We start from the raw sequence: 22,479 nt of genomic DNA, 5'->3' as shown, positions 1-22,479 counted from the left end.
GATGCCTGTTCTGCCCAGCCCCATACTGTAAGACATTGGTTGTAATCCCATGCCTAACACAAGCTTAGACTCTCTTGGGCCAATGACAGTTGGACCTATTTGGGGTTTGAAAACCAGAGCAAGACATGGATCATATCCAGTCCTAAAGTACTTTCTTTGGCCTTGTCCAAAATCCCTATCCCTATCTTTGCCTCCCTTCACTCACCCACACTCTTTCCCATATCCTTCAGTGCCCCACAGCTTGCCTACCTTGTTGATGGATTCTCCCTCTGTGCGTCTGAATCCCTAGGAGGATGAGGACCAGGAAGAGAAGGGCCCCTAAAATGAGGCAGAAGATCCCAAGCAGAGAGTTCAAAGAGGCAGAAATGGTCCTAGTGGTTGTTCCTTTGGAGAGGAAGAATCATAAGGCCCTGCATTATGGAAGAAGTTGTCAAACTGCCCAGGACAGCTCACTGAGGTCAGTATGGAGACAGGAGGGAAATCTGAGGTTCACCCTCGACCTGAATGTCCTCCAACTATGCAAGCCCCCACCCCACCAACTGCATTGTAGAGGGCACTGGGATAGGCCTGGATGCTCAAGAAAGGACAATGAAGGAACCATCCTTCCTTATGCTGACTGAGTTCCAGATCTCTAAACTTGAATTTGGCAGGAGGGTTGTATATTCTTGAAGAACATTCTGCGGGACCCACCCCCACCACCAACAAACTCCACCTTAACCCCAAGCGCACAAGCTTGTCTGCAGCTGCTCAGGATTCTGGTACAGTGGATCTCCTCAGACATGAAAGAATTCCACAAGGTCAACCTTGGGCCTGAGAAAGTTTCTGCTATTAAATGAACCCAGAGTTGGTAGAAGGTGAGTAAAGGAGTGGCAGAGCAGTGTACCTTTCGTGGTAGATGGCAATGTTGTACTTTCAACTGGAAGAAAATAGGAGAAAAACATCTGAAGAATGGGTAGAGATCAGTTTTGACATGGCTTCTTGGATTCCTGCTCGTAAAACCACCCTATTCTGTAAACATCCTCCCATATCGCTTCCATCCAAACACCTTAGGAAGCTCCTAGATCTCCTGAATCCTATCCATCCAGCTCAAGCTAAGAAAGACTGAGAGACCATATGGATTGCAGTCTAGAGGCCGGGCTGAATCCACAAATCCCAAATCCAGATGCCAAACCTTGGAAATTTGTGGAAGGGTCCACATATTCTCTAAGATAGTTTCTGTAGACCCCCTACTACCCTCCACCCCAACCTCTAGCTCACAAGTTTCGTCAGCATATCCTCTGACCTAACGACATAATTCTTACAAGAACAGGAAAGATTTCCCATAGAGAATGCAAGTCTTATATATCCTTCCATCCTGTCCCCTAGACACTTCCACACTCAGTGTGTCCAAAATAACACTCATTATCTCCTGTTATTTCTCCTCCTCACACACCTTACCCCCCTTCCAAACTTCCCTATTACTATTGAAGACACTACCCCCATCCCAATCATTTAGACTCACCATCTTGGTGCTCTCCTTAAACCCTCCCTCTCACTCTCCCCATAGATCCCATTAGTCGGAAAATCTTGTCATTACCATCTTCACAGGTTCCTTCTCTCCACTAATACAGCCACCAATTCAGGTCCCCACCAGCTCCAGGGCTATCACAGAGCCTTCTGATCAGTTCTCTTCATGACAAACTATCCTTTAATCAGCTGCCAAAGGGATCATTCTAAAGCAGTGGTGGGGAACCTCCCTCTCAAGGCTACTCATGGCCCTCTAGTTTCTCAACTGTGTCCAGTTGACTGAATCCAAACTTCACTGAACAAATCAAATCCCCTTAATAGAATGATTTATTCTGTAAAACTTGGACTCAGTCATATGGCCATATTCAATGACCCAGGAGACTACACATGGCCCTAAAACCAGAGGTTCCCCACCTCTGTTGTAGAGGGTACATCATTTGTGTTGTGGTTAAATTTTTCAGTCATGTCTGATGCTCTGTGACCCTATTTGGGATTTTCTTAGCACAGATGCTGGAGTGGTTTGCCATTTCCTTCTCCGGCTCATTTTACAGTTGAAGAACAGAGACAGAGTTAAATGACAGGCCCAGGGTCACACAAGTGTCTGTAAGACACAATTAAGTGTCTGATGCTGGATACAAACTTCAGAAAGATGAGTCTTCCTGCCTCCAGGCCTGCACTACATAGCTGCCCACATCATGCCCGAGTTTAATAAAATTCTGTAGTTCCCTGTTACCTCCAGGAATCAATAGAACTCCTCTGTTCATCACAGTTCTTCACTGCTTGGTCTCATTGTACCTTTCCACAATTCTTATACACTCCTCCTCTTCACAGATTCTACTACTTGGCTATACAGGCCCGTTTCCTGTTCTTCACACATGATACTCCACCTCTGCACCTGAATATTGGCTTTCTGGCACCCCTTAAATGTATGCTCACCCTTCTTACCGCCCCCTCTTGACATGCTGAGCTTCCTTCAAGACTCAACTCAAATATTTCCTTCTAAAGGAGCCTTCTTGAGACATGCCAGGCCCTTAAGCTTTCCTTTCTGGTTACCTTCATTCTGCTCTGCTTGTATCTTCTGTGTATCTAGTTATTTATATGTCATTTTCCCCATTGTATTGTGAAGCTGCTTGAAAGCAAGGGATGTTTTTGCCCTTCTTTCCATTGCCAGGGCTCAGTACAGCTCCTAGCACATAGTAAGCACTCATTAGTAAATCCTGGTGCAGTGATTTGTTTTGAGCCACTCTGATATAGGCTAGAGCCAAGGGGGAGGGGCTGAACATCCTAACTTTTTTGATAAGAAAGAGGGACTAGGTGGTATAATGGATAGAGCACTGGGCCTAGAAGATAAGGAAGATCTGAGTTCAAATGGAGGCTCAGACACTGGCTGTGTGACCCTGGGCAAGTTACTGAACCCTTCTTTGCTTCCCATCCTCATCTGTAAAATGAGAATACACTGGACAGGAAAATGGCCAAGTACTCCAGTATCTTTCCCAAGAAATCCCCACGGACACAGTTCATGGAGTCACAAAGAGTCAGACATGACTGAATGACCTGATAACAACACTGTCCTACCCTTTCCACTGGAAGGAAAGAAACAACAAATGGAGGTATGAATAGAGACCACACTGGGCATATTGGCTTGGAATTCTGCCTGGCTCCTCTGTCATTTAAATATCTGCCCAAGATACGCTATTCAAACACTTCAGGAAAGTTCCCAAATCCTCTACGTACCTTCCCTCCACCACAAGATTGAGGAGAGAGCTGGAGGACAGAATAAAGATTGCAAGTTTAGGAGTCTCAGGACCTATATTCAAAAATTTCCCAACAACTTATACTTGCTAGTCAGTGTGACCTTCTGGCTGTCACATAACCCCACAGGATTTCTGTTTCCTCGTCTGGAAAGCAAAGAGGTTAGAATGATGACCCTTAATTTTACTTTCAGTTCTAAATTACATGACCCCAGGATCAGATTACAACCTCTCCTGGTTCTAGAGGACAGACCTGTGGAAGTTCCATTTATATCCACACTCTAGCCCCATGTCCTCCAACTCAATGTCTGTTCTCAGAGCCCCCAGCCCCATCTTGTGTCCTTCACACTCACCTGAGCACATGACACCAGCATCCTGCTCATGCTTACAGTCATTGTGTCCCCAGGGCCTTGCAGGGCAATCCCACAGAGTGGACTCCTTCCCTGTGCACTGTACGTCATCCAACCAGATGGTCCCATTTCCTGGGCCAAATGCAGACCATTCCAGGGTAGGCAGAACAAAGCCACAGCCCAGCTGCTGACAAACCACATGAGCATCTGCTAGGTCCCATGAGTCACCACACACTGTCCCCCAGGAGCCATTGTGCCAGATCTCCACTCGTCCAGAGCATGGGGTCTCTCCTCCCCTGAGTCGCAGTTTGTCTTTGTCTGGAAAGGAAGCAGAATCCCCTGTTAAACTTGCAGCTTGGAAGTGAGCAACCTCTGAGATCCCCAGGTAGAGAGAGCGATGAACAGAGATACCTGTGCAGTGACCAGGGGCTGGGCAGTCAAGGACCTTCCTTCCTGCAGAGAAAAGACATTGGGAAATGGCTGGGTTAATCATAACCCTAAAATATCATTTGGGCACCAGGTTTGGCTGTTTCAGGGCAGGATTCCAAAAGATCCTTTAATTTGCTCCCATAATACAGAATAGCATCTTCTTCATGTTTATCACGTTGAATGTTTTGGTGAATTCATGCTATGAGCTTTCAACTAAGTAAAAATACATATATAAATATAAAACACCAAAGTGCCTGCCTATAGGGAGCTCAGAGAGTAATTAGAGAGAAGAGACATGAACATAAAGTGGAGACTCTATAAGGAAACAGATCAAAGTAGTCCATGCGGAGAGTGAACAAGTCTGAGGCAAAGTCAGGCTGCCTGCTAGATAAGGCAGTGCTGGACAAAAGATGCAGAGACAGTGAACATCCATAGGGATCAATAAGGATGTCCTTTTTGTAATAAGAGGGAAAGAAGAAAAATGGGTCATGTTGCTAAGAAATATTGAAAACTATAGAATGGGAGGGAAGTGAATTTTGGTCAGATCTCATCAAACTTCTTAGAGAAGTAGGAGGCTCAGTTGTCTGCTCTAAATGTGCAGCTGAGGGTTTGAGGAGGGCAAATGTCAAGTGAACAAGTCAATAACCGTTGTTAGAGAAACTACTATGTGCCAGGCACTGTACTAAGCCCTGGTGATACATAGAAAGGAAAAATTCCATCCTTGCCTTCAAGGAGCTCGGTGTCTAATTGGGGCAGACAAGGTGAAAACAGCTTGGGGCAAACATGAAATATACAGAAGAAATTGAAGAAAATAATAGAGGGACAGCACTAGCATTAAAGGGGGGTAACAAGAGGCTGCTGTGTGGAAGGTAGGCCTTTAACTGGGATCTGAATGAAGCAGCCAGGTTGTGCAGTGGATAGAGTGCTGGGCCTGGAATCAGAAAAACTCATGTTCCTAAGTTCAAATCTGGCCTCAGAAGCTTACTAGCTATGAGACTCTGGGCAAGTCGCTCAACCTTGTTTCCCTCAGTTACCTCATGTGTAAAATGAGCTGGAGGAAGAAATGGCAAAAACACTTTGCCAAGAAAACTCCAAGTGAGGTCATGAAGAGTTGAACAGGACTGAAATGACTGAATAAGTACAACAAATGAAACCAGGAAAGACAAGAGATAGAGAAGAGGAAGGAGAGAATTATAGAGATGGGGAGAACCAATGAAGATGCACAATCAGGAGATAGAGGGTCTTGTACAAAGAACAACAGAGATTGATGTGACTGAACTGAAGAGTATAGAGAGGGAAGGAAAGGGTTATGAGACTACAAAGGCAGGAGGGGGCAGAAAAGAAAGGGCTTCAAATGAGAGGATTCGATATTTGATCCCAGATGTCACAGGGAGCCACAACAGCTATTGTTTGGGAATGGAGAAGTGACACAGCCAGACATGTGCTTTAGGAAGATGAATGTAACAGCTGAGTGGAGCATGGACTGGAATGAAGAGAGACTTGAGACAGAGTGATCAACCAGAAGGCTCTTCGAAGCACTGAGGATGGGACTGCACCAGTGTGGTAGCAGTGTCAGAAGAAAGAAGGGGGTATGTATGAGAGATGTTACAAAAGTGCCACCGGGAGGAACTGGCAACTGATTGCATAAGGCGGGGCAAAAGAGAGAGAAGAGTCAACAACAACACTTAGGACTAGGTGACTAGGAGGATAGTGGTGTCCTCCACAGTAATAGGAAAGTTAAAAACATGGGAAGAATTAGGGAGAAATAAGTTCAGTTTGGGATGTGTTAAATTTAAATTGTCTACAGAACATTTAGTTCAAGATGTCCAAGAGGAGAAGAGAGACTGTAGGTCAGGACAGAGCATAGGTTTAGAGAGATAAATCTGAGCATTGTCTGCAGAGAGATGATAATTTAACACAGTAGACTGGATGAGATTATCAAGTAAGACAGTATAGACAGTGAAGAGAAGAGAATGCAGCATATGTCCTTGAGGAACATCAGTGATTAGTGGGGGTGACCTGAGGAGACTGAGGAGGAGATGCCAGACAGGTAGGAGGAGAACCAGGAAACAGGAGAGAAGAGAAAATCAAGCAGAAGATGGCGATTGGGTGTCAATGGCTACAGAGAGATTAGAAACTATGAGGATTGTAAAAAGTCAACTAGATTTGACAATTACAAGATGGTTGATTATTTTGGAAAGAGTTGTTTCAGGTAAAAGATAAAGCTTGAAGTCCGATTGCAGAGTTAAGATGAGAGTGATAAAAGGAAGTGGAAGCACCTGTAGTGGAAAGACTTCACATGGATCTTAGCCACCATAGGCAGGGGAAATATAGAATGATAGCTAGCAGAAATGGGTGGATTAAGTGGGAGATGTTTTTTACAGACTGGAGAGATAAGTTTGCTTGTATGTGGTAGGGGAGTACTTAGTAGACAATAATTGCCTTGGCAAGGAGAAGGGTCATCTGTTTCTGTGAGACAGGGGTGAAGGAACAGATAGTGCCAAAAGTATCTGGGTGATATGATATGTGGAGGGAAGAATAGGGAGCTCTTGATGAATGACTTCAATTTTTTCTATGAAATATGAGACAAAGATGAGAGGGAAGGGGACAGGAGATTGGAGGAGCGATGAAAAAAGTCTGGAAAAGTCACTATGGAGAGTGAGCTAGTGAAACGATTAGGGAGGCATGGAAAGATTCACTTGCTACAGGGAAGTCCCAGTGAAGATTACATAACATATTGTGGTGAAGCCACTCAGCATGGTTTCATGATTTTCTCCAGCTTCATTCAGGTTTCCCTGAGTAGGAGCAGAGGCAGTGGGAATAAACTAGGACTGAGGCTTGGAAGGGCAACTTTGGAGATAGTATAAGGGGACAGGAGACTCAATAGAGGAGGATAGAAAGAGAAATGAAGCAGTTCACCAAGAAATCGAGGAGGAGAGTTTAACCAGTGCAGTAATCATGACCTTGGAAACAGCTGAGGAGTGGTGAGGATGAAGAATAGAGGTAAGGGGTTGCAACACAGAGGGAGAGGATTAATGACCATCAATTATGATCAGATAAAGGAATTTCAGAGTTCACACGCATAGAAGTGGAACACTTATAGGTGACAGCAAGAACAAGAGGATGACAGTCTTTTGTGCCTCTGAGTTGGATGGAGGGCTTTGAAATGAATAAGATGAAGACCTGGGAGGTTAGGGTGTTTGAGGGAATATTTAATCTCCTGTTATGAGAACAAGAATTGTGGAGCAAAGAAAGACTGACTCACAATGTGTTCTCTTCAAGGTTTTCGTCAACGAAAATAAAAAATCTAAGCTCTTTACCACATAACTCCTACTAACCTAGGTCCCATCCACTGTTCACTTGGACAGATCAAAATGAATTTGGGTCCAGATCATGTCTATACATTGAATCCACTTGGACTAAAAAAATCGCCTGTTTTGAAAGGAGTCGAACAGAAGGAAAAGATGTAGTTACCTTCACATGTGATAAAGGCTTCCTCTTCTTGCTGGCAAGAATTCTGGTCCCAAGATTGAGAAGGACAATGCCAGAGGAAAGATTCTCGACCTTGGCAGTTGATTTTGTCTATCCAACTGGCCTGCAAACCTTTTCTGGCACTAAATAATGTTTCAATATTCCCCTTGGCACCACAACTCAGGTGTCTGCAAATCACTGATACAGTATTGTCGTCCATGGAGTTGGAGCAAACACTACCCCATGTTCCATTGTAGAAAACCTCAAGCCAACCAGAGCACTTATGGTCCTCACTCACCAGCCTGAGATCCAGGGATTCTGTAAATGGAGAAGAAGATATGGTACAATCAGAGGGAGAATTTGTTTCCATATCCTCTGGGAATCTTCCCTCTAGAAATTGTATTATGGTCTCTGGCTCTGCTGGGCACTCTCCACTGGGTAGACAGAGACTCCAGATCTTCATTGTCTAGAATTACTTCCTCTATATTTCTGAGCATTGCTCTCTGTCTTCTCTCCCCCTATTATCTCCCCCATTTCACTAGTCATGTTCACAGTTTCAAAATCAGTGTGTATCTGTGAATTACCAATATTAAAGCAAATCAGCAGAAACACATAGTATACCTGTTCTGTGAATAGCACTACACTAGGAAATGAAGATATAACTAATACATACACACACACACACACACACACACACACACACATGCACGCAGATATATGTATGTATGTACTTGTGCGTCTATATATATACACAGACACATACATTTCAGAAAGGAGGAGACCCACCTATACAATTATAGGAGATGAATAAAATCAGCCTTCAGATAGGAGGTCTTGCCCTGAAACTGAATTCTAGGGAGGACTCTGTTTGGGCCAGGAAGTCGTCCTACCTATCTGAATCAACTCCTGCTCCCTCAGGTCTCTAAGCCCCACTCCTCAGGACTCCCATAAGTCCCTCCCTGTTAGTGGAATGTGTGTAGCCCAGACCTGAGCAGAGGACTCCCGCATCCTCTTTGTGCCTGCAGTCATGCTGACCCCAGTGGAGGGAAGGGCACTCCCCTAGGTGGGATTCATTGCCAGAGCAGTTAAGCTCATCCAGCCAGATGGGGCCTGATCCTTGTCCAAAGTGAGCAGAGACCATGGCTTCGAGGGCTACTCCACAGCCCAGCTGCCTGCACACCACGTGGGCATCACTCAGGTCCCAAGAATCATCACAGATGGTCCCCCAGGTACCATTGTAATAGACTTCAACTCTTCCAGAGCAGGGACCTCTTCCATTCAACAGACGAAGCTGTCCATCTTCTACAGGGAGAAATTGACATTAATTGCCCAATTTCCAAAGGAAAGAGAACAGTTTCCTCAGATTGTTCAATTTTCTTTCTTACCTGAAAATAGGACAGGTGCCTTTTCCTGGTCAGACTGTGAATTATTGAACATGAGGGACTGAGTCTGGTTTCCTGCTTCAAACAAACACAGCTCAAATAAGGTAAATATGTACCTTGAGGAAAGGCCCTGGATGAGAGAAGGAATGGGTCAGCAAATTGGAGAGGAGACAGGCTGTCAGGGAGGCACAAAGGGATTTCCCAGTCTAAGAAGGCAGGTTTGGCTCTACTAAGTCAAACAGAATTCTTTTCATTGACAGTTCTATTGTTCCACTGCCACAGCTCTACCCTCCATACACAGAGTATCCTAAAAAGGCTGTGACCTTCTATAAGGAAGAGCTTCTGAGAGAAAGGTGGCAGCACTTGTAGCTGATCACCCATTCTCAGGCTTTGCTCACCCTCTGCTAGGTCTAGCACCTATGAACTGTATAGGGCAGCTTCCCCCTGTCATATTTCTGAGTACATGACTTTGTTTTAAATAATATTGATAAAAATTGCTTAGGGAGGGAGGAATTGAGGGAGGGAGAAAATGTGGAATTAAGTTTCTTTTTAAATGATGTTAAAAACTGTGTTTACCTCTAATAAGGAAAAATACAATGTTGTTTTAAAAAATAAATAAATAAAATGTATTGAAAACTAAATTTCAATGCAATTGGTCTCTTATTTATATAAGGAGAGCCCCACCAGTAGCAAAGGCCTATGTGTAGAGTGGCCTGTGTGTGGTGAGGGCCCAAGTGTACAAAGGGCTGTCCCTCTCACATGTGGCATGGGAGTGTCACTGTGTGGCTCAAAGGGAGGAATAATAGACATCCCTAACCCTCTTCTCCCTGTTCAGTCATTTCAGTCTTGTCCAACTCTCATGACCACACTTGGGTTTTCTTGGCAAAAATACTGGACTGGTTTGCCATGTCCGTCTCCAGATCATTTTATAGATGATGAAACTGAAGCAAACAGGGTTAAGTGACTTACCCCGGGACATGCAACTAATAATTGTGTGAGGTCAAATTTGAACTCAGGTCTCCTTGACTCCTTCTCTTCACTTTTTTCCACTGCACCACCTAGATGCCTCTCTACCTAGCTTCTCCCCATCCCCTTCTCCAAGGGACACTTTAATTCCCACCAAGAGGGAAAGCACAAGGTTGGAGCCTGAGGCCGCTCTGCTCTCCTAAGAGTGAAGGGGTATCAGGCTGGAATAATTTTTATCTGCTCCCTTAAATATCATTAGTCTAGAGCAATCATGATAAGCTTCAATCTAACTTCTGATTGTTCTGACATTAAATGGAGGGGGAGATCAGTTAAAACATTATTCTCAGAAGCTGTCCCAAAGCTACACCAAAGGAGGCCATGGCCCAAAGAAAGTCAGGAATCCCTGCTCTAGAGGAACAGGTATTTTTCTTGGACTAGCTAGATAGGAATTCCTTCTTCTAGCTCAACAGAGAGAAGTTTGAGGTTTACAAATAGTGGACACCTAGTAAACACTAGTAGATTGATTTTCCTAAAGACCTGAGGAAAAAAGAAAACATAAAAGCAGAAACTCTCCACTTTTACACATCACTGGAAATGACTTCCCACGATGATGCTAGTGTAGCACAACTGAAAGGAGCATGCTCTGACTCTAACCTGTTTCTAAATTTCCCATCTGCTCTCTGGGACTTTCCTACTGCAGGGATTAGAATAGCCAGTGGTAGTGGAATTGAGGGAACCACACTTACTCCATCTCATGATTCAATTCTGGGACTAGCTCAGGTTTCTTTCTATTCACTCATGGGCCTAGTCCAATTTCTGTCTTGTGAAAAAACTATGCAATAGCAGGAATTGGGAGTAAACATTATGGCATCTTTTGAACCTAATCCTGCATGTCTGGGAACTGGACCACCTCTACCTGATGCTTCACTAAGGACCTGGGTTAGGTGACTAGAAACACAGAGTCAGATCCAAAGATAGAAGCAAGGAATTTTCTCAAAAACAACTCATATGTTTTATCTGAAGACTGGCATAGTAGTATTCAATCAGTTATTGTTTGGATATTCTTTTGATTGAATACAGGCATAGGTGGAGCGGGGATTGTGGGGGGAACGGGGTGGGGAGTGGGACACCTCTTTTTCTGATTTCAGGGAACTGCACCGAATCTTCCTTCCAATTAGAAATCAAATAACCTAATTTTGTATCCTTATTAATTATTTTCTTTTAATTAATTGATCATATTTGATTAATTGTCTTTAAGGCATAAAAATCTGTCTCCCCTGTATTCTTAGTGCCAAATCTGAGAAAGTCCAGTGGTCCTGACTTATTAAGCAATTGGCAGGTATTCCTTAATAAATTGATAAGCTTGGGAGTTCAAACCGTTGTTTCCTCACTCATTCCATCATTCATAAACCTCACTATCTCTTCCCTCAAGTTTTCTCCCCAGTCTCTGGCTGATCTAACAGATACCCTCTTTTCCTTGCAGAATCCTGCTCCTCTGACCCCTGACTTGATGTTTTACTCTGGACCCTGACCTGTTCGTATGATGAGAAGGTTTTACCTAATTCAACTACAACTAACTCTAACAAATATACAGAGAAGATAAAATTGCTTTGGCTCAAAGGTCTATTTGCATAAGAATATCTTCATGGGTGCAGATTGATTTCACGAGATGAAGTTAGTGAGAGCTGGAGACAAAAGATATCCTGGTCTTCTGGCTTAGGATCTCTCTTTCTTTCTGACCATGACCTCTCTTTTCTCCAGCTTTCACCAACTCCAACCGATTTATTTCCACCAACGAGGAGATCTTTTGCAAATGGCCCTCTGAGATAAGGGTTGCAATTTTCAAGGAACAAAGTCCTGGAATGGTATTCTAAGAAAGCTGTAATATGACCCACCAAATATCGAATAGTACCCCTGTGTCTATGATCTTCTTTGATCTATTGTGTCCTTGCAGAATCTTGCTCTGGGGAAACACCCATCATGTGAATTTAGACATTTCTTAGTCCTTCCCGTGAAATTTTGTTCATTCTTGGTCCTTATTACCAATATCCAGAGCCAGAATATCTCTCTTCTCTATTTGTACTATACATTGTACACTTTCTCCTAAAGTAGTCAACAGAACAAACTCCCAAAGAAAAATCGTGAATGAATGATGGCATATAGAAAATAAATATGTTCAAATGTCATACATGACTCCCAACAACATGGATAGGACTCTTCATATTTGCCATCAGAAAAAAGATGCCATGGCTCTCCTCTGGACTCTGAAAAGGGCTACCTGACTGTTGATAGGTGTAGACGCTTCTATCCTTTTTCTTCCTGCACATATCATTGCTTTCACTAGTCCATCACCTAGAGATATACTTTGAGTCCAAATCAGAGATTTCCCTTCACTAACCTGAGCAGACCACAGAGGCAACTTTTCCTTTGGAACATGGAGAAGTCCCCAGCAGAGTCACAGGACAATCCCACAAATGAGACTCAGTCCCTGAGCAATAAAATGTATCCCCTATGATCTGGACACTTCCTTTGCCAAAGTGTACATCTTCTGGAGGCTTCATGGCAACACCACAGCTGAGCTGATGGCAGAGAACATTGGCATCTGCCAGATCCCAGTGGGAGTCACAGAGACTTCTCCAGGTCCCCAAAACTTGGATCTCCACTCTTCCTTCACATTGGGAGCTTCCATTCATCAGACCAAAGTCTGTGTACCCTGGGGAGAAGAAGACAGGACTTCAGAAAAGTGATTGGGACTTTCTAATCTCAGTATCAAGTACAATGCAGGAGCAGGATAAAAGCATTATGTAAGTTTTACTTGAACAAATGACTCCGACATCCATGCTGTGACTGCATTTTCCCTGTGGGAGTGGTACTGTGGGGCACAATAGCAGAGACCGCTCACTTCCATTACATTGGAATTCTTTGTCCCAGATGGGTCCATTTCCTCTTCCAAAGTGAGCTCCTTTCATGATGGAGACTGCAGTCCCACACTGTAACTCAGCACAGATGACTTTGGCAGTAGAAAGAGTAAAATTCCAATCACAGACTGTGCTCTGTTTTGTTCCAGGACTGACTTCTACCCTGCCATTACAGGGCCCATCCCCTGCCACCAGCTTGACAAATCCTGGAAAGACAAGAAACAACTCCAGTGAGGGGCCCTGAACTCCAAGGTTTCCCTGGTGAGGAAAAAGACACAATTTATTATGTGAGACTCTGACTGGCATATTCCCAAGGGAGGAGAAGCAAAGGAACATTCCTTAACCGAGCACATGACAATTAATACATTGAAAGCATGTTGGCTATGATTGAACCTGAAATAAAACTGGAGGTGCCTAATTCCTAGTACTTTTTGGGAGAGCATGTCTGACATATGTACTCTTTTAGGCAGGGGAGAGGCATATGGAAGCAGCAGGGTGGATGGATGCCTCTCACCCAAGGAAGATTTCTATGGTATCTCACCATTGGAGAAGTAACCATCTCTTCTGCCCTAGAAACTGGTTACTCTAAATAGGTTTTCTTTACTGTTTAATTTGCTGGGGCTTTGTCCTCTTTTTTCTTTCTTTTGTCAGATAAAGGGTGCTTAGAGTAACCTATATTTCAGTTGTCTTGAGGTCTTTACAAAGGGTTTATGAGATATTCAAGATTGTTTCTATAATTCTGCCCTCCATACTTCAAATACAGTTTCCATATTTTTCCATGATTAATTTCCTGCTACTTCTGGAATTTTTGAGAACTAGGATTCAGGTGCTAAGAAATAAGGACATTTAACACGCACACATTTAACAGTATGATAAGCCATGAGGGCTCACCACCACAGTAAGAAATCATGGAGGAAGAAAAGAAACAATGAAGTTCAACGCACATACATAGATTTGTGAATTGTGGGGCCAGACCAGTACTATTCTGCCAGAGAGTGACAGATAGACAGAGAGAGACAGAAACAGACAGGGAGAGGGATAAAGACAGACAGAGAGAAAAAGAGAGAGAGAGAGAGAGAGAGAGAGAGAGAGAGAGAGAGAGAGAGACAGAGACAGAGACAGAGAGAGAAAACAGGTGACATTTCTGCTGACTTGGAAAGGAATTAAGCACATCTGCCAATGAATCTCTTTTATGATTTCATAGTCCTACTCGGTACCAACCTTTCTCCTCAATCTGTGAGTCTGGAACAAGCCCACAATACTTTGACACTTGACTGTAGCATCTCTTACATTTGCTACGTAGATTTTTGTGGATATGATGATGAACAAAAGCTTTGTGGATATGATAATATATTGTTGTAAGAAAAGAGTAGATGTTCTTGGTTGCCAGAAAACTGTCTTTAGAGGGGGTCAGAAAGCTTGTATTTTTAATAATCAGAAAATAATGTACTTCGAGAAGGAGCCCCAAGATCAGTCTCTCTGAGAATGTAGCTGATGCAGGTTAGTTGTATCAGGCCCCTTCACACACAGGAATAGTAGCAACGTGGAGATAGAAATAACCGGATGAAATGATTAATATCACTGAATGAAGCACGGACGCCACGTGGTCTCTCCCACCTTCTGCAGTTAGACTTATTGCTGCTGCTCACAATTAGTATACTCTCATTTGCTAGGCTTGTTTGCTTTAGAATGGAGACTCCATCTCCCTCTGTCTACCTTTATGCCTTATTTAAAACTATACAACTGAGGAGGTAGTCAAGATGACAGAATAATAGGAATTAACACACAAAGTTCCTGCAAAAACAACTTCTCCAAGGAGATATAAAAAATGCACAAAATCAAACTCTGACAGAGAAAATGTAAGAAAAAGTGAAGATGAGATATTATTTTCCGGCTCAGGTCAAGAGAGTGATACAGACAGAAAAATCACCAGATGCTAGTCTGGCCAGGAATTTGAAGGGCATGGAGAGCTCCAGAAAAAGGAGAGGTTATCTGCCCCAAATACTCTATTCAAGCAGACCAGAAAGGTTCCCAGATCCCCTATGTACTCTCCCCAGTACAAACCTGAAGACAGTTCCGAAGGAGAGAAGTGATATTGTACTTCTGGGAGTCACAGGGCCTGTTTTCAAAAATTTCCCAGCTAATTATAATTGCTAGTCTGTGTGACTTTGCATCAGTCAGATAACAACACAAGACTTTTATTTCCTCTTTTGTAAAATAAAGACATTGGGATGACGACCATCAACTTTACTTTCAATTCTAAATTGTATGACCCCAGGATAACATGACGGCTTCCCCTGGTACCAAAAGATAGACCTGTGGAAGCTCCATTTGTATGCCAACTCTAGCCCCATGAGCTCAGTATCTGATCTCAAAACTCTCAACCCCATCTTATGTTCTTCACACTCACCTGAGCACATCACACCAGCATCCTCATCATGATCACAGTCATTCTGCCCCCACGGCTCTGCAGGGCAATCCCACAGAAAGGACTCTGTCCCTCTGCACTCTACATTATCCAACCAGATGGGCCCATCTCCTGGGTCCAATTCAGACTCTCCCAGAGCAGCCAGAGCAGAGCCACAGCCCAGCTGCTGACAAACCACGTTAGCATCTGCTAGCTCCCAGAAGTCATCACATACTGTCCCCCAGGAGCCATTATGCCAGATCTCAACTCGTCCAGAGCATGGGGTCTCTCCTCCCCTGAGTTGGAGTTTGTCTGAAAAGGAAGCAGAATCCCCTGTTACACTCCCAGTGAGGAAGCTCTGAGAAACCCAAGTATAGAGAAGGGGAAAGTGAGATACCTGTGCAGTGACCAGAGGTTGAGCAATTTCCTTCTTGTACATATCACATTTGTACAAAGCTGTTTTCATATGGTCTCCCCCATTAGACTTTGAGTTCTTTAAAGGCAATGACTGATTTGTATCAACAGGCCTTAGTACAGTGCCTGGCATATAGTAGTTGCTTTTAAAATGACTACTGACTTTGTACAAACAAGCTCTATACAAGATGAATTGGTCACCTTTGGAGAGGCAGAGCCAAGACGGTGGAGTAGAGGCAAGGACTCACCCAACATCTCTCAAGGTTGTGGGTAATAAGAGGTTTCTATGACTTTAGGACTTTAGCTGGTACCTAAATGAAGCCAGACAGGGCAGGAGATTGGGAGAGAATTACAGGCATAGGAAGAACCAATGAAAAGGCACAGTCAGAACCTATAGTGTCTATTACAAAGAATAGAAGAGATTAATGTCACGGGATTGAAAAGTATATGGAGGGAACTAAAGTATTAGAAGACTAGAAAGGTAGGATGGGGTTGGGATATGAAAAGCTTTGAATTACGGAGAAGTTGATATTTGATCCTACAGGTAATAGGGAGCCACTGAAGTCATTGTTTCAGAGTGGGGAGGTAACATGATCAGACGTATGCCCTAGGAAGATAAATGTAACAGCTGAGTGAAGGATGGACTGGAGTGGAGACTTGAGACAGAGTGACCAAGCAGAAGGCTCTTGGAATGGTCTAGATGTAAGGTAAGGTGGTCCTGCACCAAGGTCATAGCAGTGTCAAAACAAAAGAAGGGGATATGGATGAGAGATGTTACAAAGGTAGCATCAGGAGGACTTGGCAACTGATTGCATATGACAGAGCAAAAGAGAGAGAAGAGTTGAGGATGACATTAGGTGGCTGTGGGAGGATGGTGGTGGCCTCCAAAGTAATAGGAAAGTTCCAAAGATATGAAGGTTTAGGGGAAAATAAGTTCAATTTTGGACATATAAAATTTAAGATCTCTACAGAACATCTAGTTCAAGATGTTCAATGGGGAATTGCAGATGTGAGAGGAGAGGTCATGGCAGAAGGGAGGACTGAATAGACAGATCTTAGAATCATCTGCATAGAGACGGCAATTTAACCCAGTGGAGGCAATGAGATCATCAAGTGAGATAGTATAGACAGTGAAGAGAGCCCAGGACACACCCTTGGGGAACAGCAATGATTAGTGGGGGGTGACCAGAATACACTGAGGAAGAAATGTCAGACAGATAGGAGGAGAACCAGGAAACTGCAGTGTCATGAAACCCTACAGGGAAGAAAATACCAAGGAGAAGATGGTGTTAGAATATAAATGGCTACAGAGAGGTTGTGAAGTATGAGAATTGGGAACAGTTAATTAGATTTGGCAATGAAGACATAGTTAAATTCTTTGGAGAGAGCTGTTTCAGTTGAATGAGGAAGTTGGAAGTCAGATTGCAAAGTAAAGATGAAAACAAAATGAAAGACAGCAGAGTAGGTAGCCTTCACAAGGATTTTGGTCACCATAGCTCTGGGCTGGAGGGAATTTCATCAGTTGGATCAGCTTCCCTAGAAAATTGCTTTGAAAGGTATCATTTGGATCATTAGAAACTAGATGGACAACGGACCTGAGGAAAGGGTTTTACCAGCTGTACTTTGAATATTAATCAAACATATCAAAATTCAGGTTATTGTTACACTTGCAGCAAGCCAACTTGTTACAATAACTTCCAAATTGGTCTCTCGGCCTCCAGTCTTTCCCCTTTAATCTATCCTCTAGATAGCTGCCATGCTGACCTTGACACTACCCTACTCAAAAATCTCAATTAGCTCCCCTTTTTTACCTCTACAATAAAATACAAGCCCTTCTGTTTCACATCTGAAGGCCTTTCCAGTCTAGTTTCGATTTATCTTTCTAGAATGATTTCAGATTATTCTTCCTCATTCAGCCTGCTCCGCAGTCGCACTGGACTCTTTGCTGTTTTCCATACATGATGTTCTGTCTCCCATCTCCTTCCTTTTGCAGTTTGTCCCCCATCCTGGAAATGCTCACCTAATTTATCTACCAATTCCCAAATCCCTTCACATCTTACCTCAAATTATATCATCTAAACCCCCTGGTTTCCTGGTCATCACAATTCTTAGGACTGCTCTCCTTCTAAAAACAGTTACTGTGGGAATACCCTGTATACATTTTGCCTTTACTTGTCATTGTGCGTATTTTCCTCACACTCCTTGTGTCTTTATATCCCCAGAATTCCCTGACACATAGCAGGTGCTTAACAGATGTTTTAATCAGAAACATTTTTCCTAGGAATCCAACCCTGTCTTGCCTCCTGAATACATCTATTGCCTGCTTGCTACAGGCCAAAGCTAATATCATATGTGTATCCTTCCTCTCAGTGAGATGGGGATGGAGTAGTAGGGAGCCAACATAGAGATTGGGAGAGGGCCAAGAGATATTTAACATTTCAGAGCAGGAAAACTCCTTAGAGAAAATTCCTCCAAGCCTCCATTTTTGACAGGAGAGAATAATGAGGTTGAAAGTGGAAAGTAACTTTCTAAAATTCACATCACTAGTGGCAGAACCAAGGTCTCCTGACTACATCCACTCTTGTTTCCACTACAGCTAAGAGTTTACTTTGTGGAAGGAATGGGAACGTCTAAATTCCTCAGTATTTTACCTTGGGAAGGGAATTCACAAATGAAACCAGTGAATTCATCCTTACAGAGCACCTACTAAGAACAGGGCTTGCCATTGCTGGGAATATAGAAAAGTATGTGAAATTCTAAGCACTCACAGGAAGCTTCTAACCAATCACTATGGGAATATAAAATTAGGGGCTAATTAGAGGAGGTTAAGGACTCCTCAGGCTCTGGCCAGATCCCAGCTCCACTCCTCTCTGGCCATATTGGTGATTCTGGGGAAACATCAGGTGACATTACTTATTATCAGATTCAACATCTATAAAATGGGGATGGGGTTGATCAGTCCCTGAGATGCTGGGAGGACTAATTCAAAAATACCTTTGGAGCAAAATATTTGCAAAACACTTTATGGTTAAAGGAAGCCCTTGTACTTAAACTGAGTGGTACAGGTCTTGAAAACACAAGCCCTAGATTGGGGCTGAGACCTAAGCATCAGGAATAAAGTTATTTAGTTCTTGGAGTAGCTAATATCAGCATTTCTCCTCTCCCAATCACAGAGGCCCTACAAAACCTTCAGGTCATTTCACAAACTAACAATGATCTCCAAGCTACTCAGCCCAGGAGAGACCAGCACAGTCTCAACAAAGGCTCTTTTGACTAACAGGTTGAGCAACTAGATCAGGGCATCTCTCTGCTAACTTCATGTATGAAGCTCTCATTCCATATATTTGTACACTTAATTTGACACTTGGAAATGATTTCAAATTTCCATTAGTCATTTAGAAAAATGGCATGACACTGAGATGGTGCCCCAGAGCAAGACAAATGCAGCAGGTCAATGGGACCTAAATGAGACAGAGCCATGAACCTTCTATTAGTTTCTTAACCATCATGAAAGCTCAGACCATTCCTGGGACAATAGGGGATCTTACAATCTAATTCTGGGAGCAGGGGCAGCTAAGTGGCACAGTGAATAGAACACCAGCCCTGGAGTCAGGAGGACCTGAGTTCAAATCTGTCCTCAGACACTGGACACTTAATAGTTGTGTGACCTTGGGCAAATCACTTAACTCCAATTGCCTTGCTGAACCGCCTCAAAAAAAATTCTGGAACCAAATACCGTCTCTCCTGATGAATAATCTCCCTCCAAACCTAATGGACAAGGCCCCCCTCAAAAGGAAAGGAAAGATATTCAGACATTGTAATTCCCTTGCCTTCCCCAAAACCAATGGTAAGTATTGTATTATGATGTTCTAACTGATCATTTTTCCCCAAGTCCAGCAGCCCAGTCCAGCTCAGTCCAACTCTTAATAGTGCAGACCCCGTGGAAGAAGGAAAGTGAAATCTTACCAGAGTTTGTCACTAGAAAACTGAAAAAAAGGAGAACTAGAGTCTGGGCAGTAGGAAGTCTCTCTAAGGCCATCCTGACATCCCCAGTCCGGAGAGCTGTCTTGAAAGCACCAAATCCTCTTCAGAGACCCCAGAACACTGAATGAGGGAGGTACAGCATTAGGAGAGGAGTATAAAGATTCAGCTCCTGACCACGCCACCTGTGCTGGGAGCCAATAGAAACTCCCTTTACCATTTCAGACAGTATCAGAGACTTTATCTGCCACAGTCTGAAATTCAAAAACCAATTAAATCCTTACCCCCACATATCTCCTTATATGAGAGAAGAGGTCTTTGTGACAAAAATTCTGTCTCTGTGGATTGGAATGAGACATGTATCTCAGAAGGGGGTGAAAAAGTTACGTTTCTATGACTCTAACTCCTTTGTGGGGTCCATCTTGCTTTCACGATCAACAAAATATGATTCCAGTCACAATCAATGATGAGGTCAGACAGTCACTGCACTGCATGGGCCAGATCCAGGGACATCTTTGATATAATTGGGTTTATCTGAACACATATTAAATGGACCCCTTTCTCATTACATACAACCCAAGGCAACATTTGAAAAAGAAAAAAAAAGTTAGCTTCTGTATTCAATTGGGACCAAAAAAAGACATAATTTGGGATTGGAGAAAATCAATAACCTCAGTTAGGACTAGGAGTGAAAAATGTAGACTTTTGAGGGATGCAGACAAAAGGACCCTAGACAAAAGGCACATTGGACTCAAGGACTTTATATAGGGATCTCAGTAAAACTATGATTCAATGGCACAAATGTGTATTAAATGCTAAACATGTGCAAGGCTCTATGCTGGATTTGCTCTTAAACTGGACGTCACTGGCCTCTGGACTGGATCTTTTTGAGCCCTATGTGACTTGCTACCTTACAGAAATCCTCACACCTTGTAACTGTTTTTGCTCTCAAGAAATCTGACTTAAGAGTACAACTAAGAAGATAACTTTCTATGAGGGTTTGGGCAACATTATCCAGGAGATAGCCACCTTAGGTCCTTGTGTAGTGCTGGGAAGGTGGAAACAAGTCCACATAAGGCTGTGCTGTGCAAACATTAAAAGTTTATGGATATCTTATTGAAGTGAATTACTGGTGTGTGCATGCTCGCACACGTACGTCTGTGTGTGTGTGTGTGTGTATGTGTGTGTGTGTAAAAAGGTGATTAGCTGTTATACATCCTATTCTGCCTCCTCAATTTCTTATGGGAACTAGCACAAGTTATTCTCTAGGCCAGGAACTTCCTCCCTCATATTTCTGTTTCTTGAATTCCTGCTCTTCCTTCCAGACCCAAACTCAGATGTCTCTTTTTCTTTCACCTTGTCTAGACTCCTCCTTTGTACCAACTGTTGTGACTGCTTACCATCCCAGAGACTTCTTTCACCAAAATACCCCTCCTTGGTCACCACTCCTATACATGTGTTCTCATTTATTAGTACAAATGGAACCCTTTTATTTTCTGCATTTGTGTCACCTATGACTAGTTAATGTCTGGTAGATGTAAAGTGATTAATCGATGACCATTCTTTCATTCATTCTACACTATAATATAGTGCAGAGAGCAGTGGCAAACCTGGGTTTCAGTGTATACTAGATGTGTGACCACGGGCAACATTTCTGAATCTCAGTTTAGCTATTTATATGTAACCCCTGTCCCAAAGCCCACTGGCTTGGGACTCTTTCCTTCTTGGTGGAATAGACAGTCCTGCCATCCATGAGAGGTAGGACAGAATTGGGGGGAACAGGAGAGCTCCAGCCTTCTTCACTTCCTTGGGAATCTTCAAGCTTCAAGTCATTTTTGGCCTTTTTGGTTTCCAGCTTCAAGGGGCTAGATAGAAGAGGCCAATCACACTTCACGTTACTGAAGTAAAAGACTCTAGAGAAGAGCTCTATGTCTCCATCATGTCCCTGTGCTCAGCTTGCTATAGTAGAGTCTTCAGGGAGTTTCACTTTGGGTGAGATGTAGAACTCTCTTGGTTGAGCTGAGTTAATCTTTCTCCCAATTGGAAAGTTCTTTCACTCTATATACACTCTGTATTCCCCTATGTATACCTTCTCTGGTTTCTGTTTTGCTCTTGTTTTGGATAAATGTGTTTCTTTGCTGTGTTTTATGTATATTCATTGTGGAAATGGTATTTGGAAGGAAAGGGATCAAGCCTTGGATTTAAAACTTGAGATCCTCCTTCCCTTTCCCCAACAATAATAACATAGTGATCAGAAGTTAGATTGAATCTGATCATATCCCCTAGACAAATAATATTTTTTCTTTAACATTTTCATTTAAAGTTTCGAGTTCCAGATTCTACCCCTTCCTCTCTCTCTCTTCTCTCTGAAACAGCATGCAATCAGATAGAGGTTATACATGTGCAATTATGTAAAATATTTTCACATTGGTCATTTTGTACAAAAAGATTGAAGAAAAGAAATAACAAATAAGAGAAAGAAAGTGAAAAATAGTCTGCTTCAGTCTGTATGCAATCAATGCCATTTCTTCCTCTGGAGGCAGATAGCATGCTTCATGACTAATCCTTTGGGATTGTCTTGGATCACCGTATTGCTGAAAACAGCTCACTCATTTACAATTCTTCATCAACAATATTGCTATTCCTATATACAGCGTTCTCCTGGTTCTGTTCACTTCACTATGTATCAGTTCCTATAAGTCTTACAAGTTTTTTCTGGAATCATCCTGTTTGTCATTTCTTTTAGCACAATAATATTCCATGACAATCATAATACCACAACTTGTTTAGCTATTCCCTAACTGATGGGTCTGTTTTGATTTCCAGTTCTTAGCCACTAAAAAGAGCTGTTATAAACATTTTTTATCTACAAATAGGCCCTTTTTCCTTTTTTTGATGTCTTTG

The 22,479-nt window shown here is 42.9% G+C and overlaps 1 protein-coding gene across 1 annotated transcript in view; it reads right to left on the bottom strand.

Moving 5' to 3' along the window:
* The window catches only part of LOC118857995 (antigen WC1.1-like), a 53,486-nt gene extending 37,637 nt beyond the window's left edge, over positions 1-15,849 (bottom strand). Inside the window, 9 exon segments of the mRNA XM_036768436.1 lie at positions 3,611-3,925; positions 4,019-4,060; positions 7,511-7,825; positions 8,495-8,809; positions 8,893-8,964; positions 12,254-12,568; positions 12,671-12,979; positions 15,184-15,492; positions 15,843-15,849. Coding sequence (XP_036624331.1) covers positions 3,611-3,925; positions 4,019-4,060; positions 7,511-7,825; positions 8,495-8,809; positions 8,893-8,964; positions 12,254-12,568; positions 12,671-12,979; positions 15,184-15,492; positions 15,843-15,849 — 1,999 coding nt within the window.
* Positions 15,850-22,479: the final 6,630 nt, after the last annotated feature.

Source organism: Trichosurus vulpecula, chromosome 7, assembly GCF_011100635.1.
Source record: "Trichosurus vulpecula isolate mTriVul1 chromosome 7, mTriVul1.pri, whole genome shotgun sequence".
NCBI classification, from domain to species: domain Eukaryota; kingdom Metazoa; phylum Chordata; class Mammalia; order Diprotodontia; family Phalangeridae; genus Trichosurus; species Trichosurus vulpecula.
The sequence above is the reverse complement of the archived record's forward strand: the minus strand, read 5'-3'. Positions and strand labels throughout refer to the sequence as shown.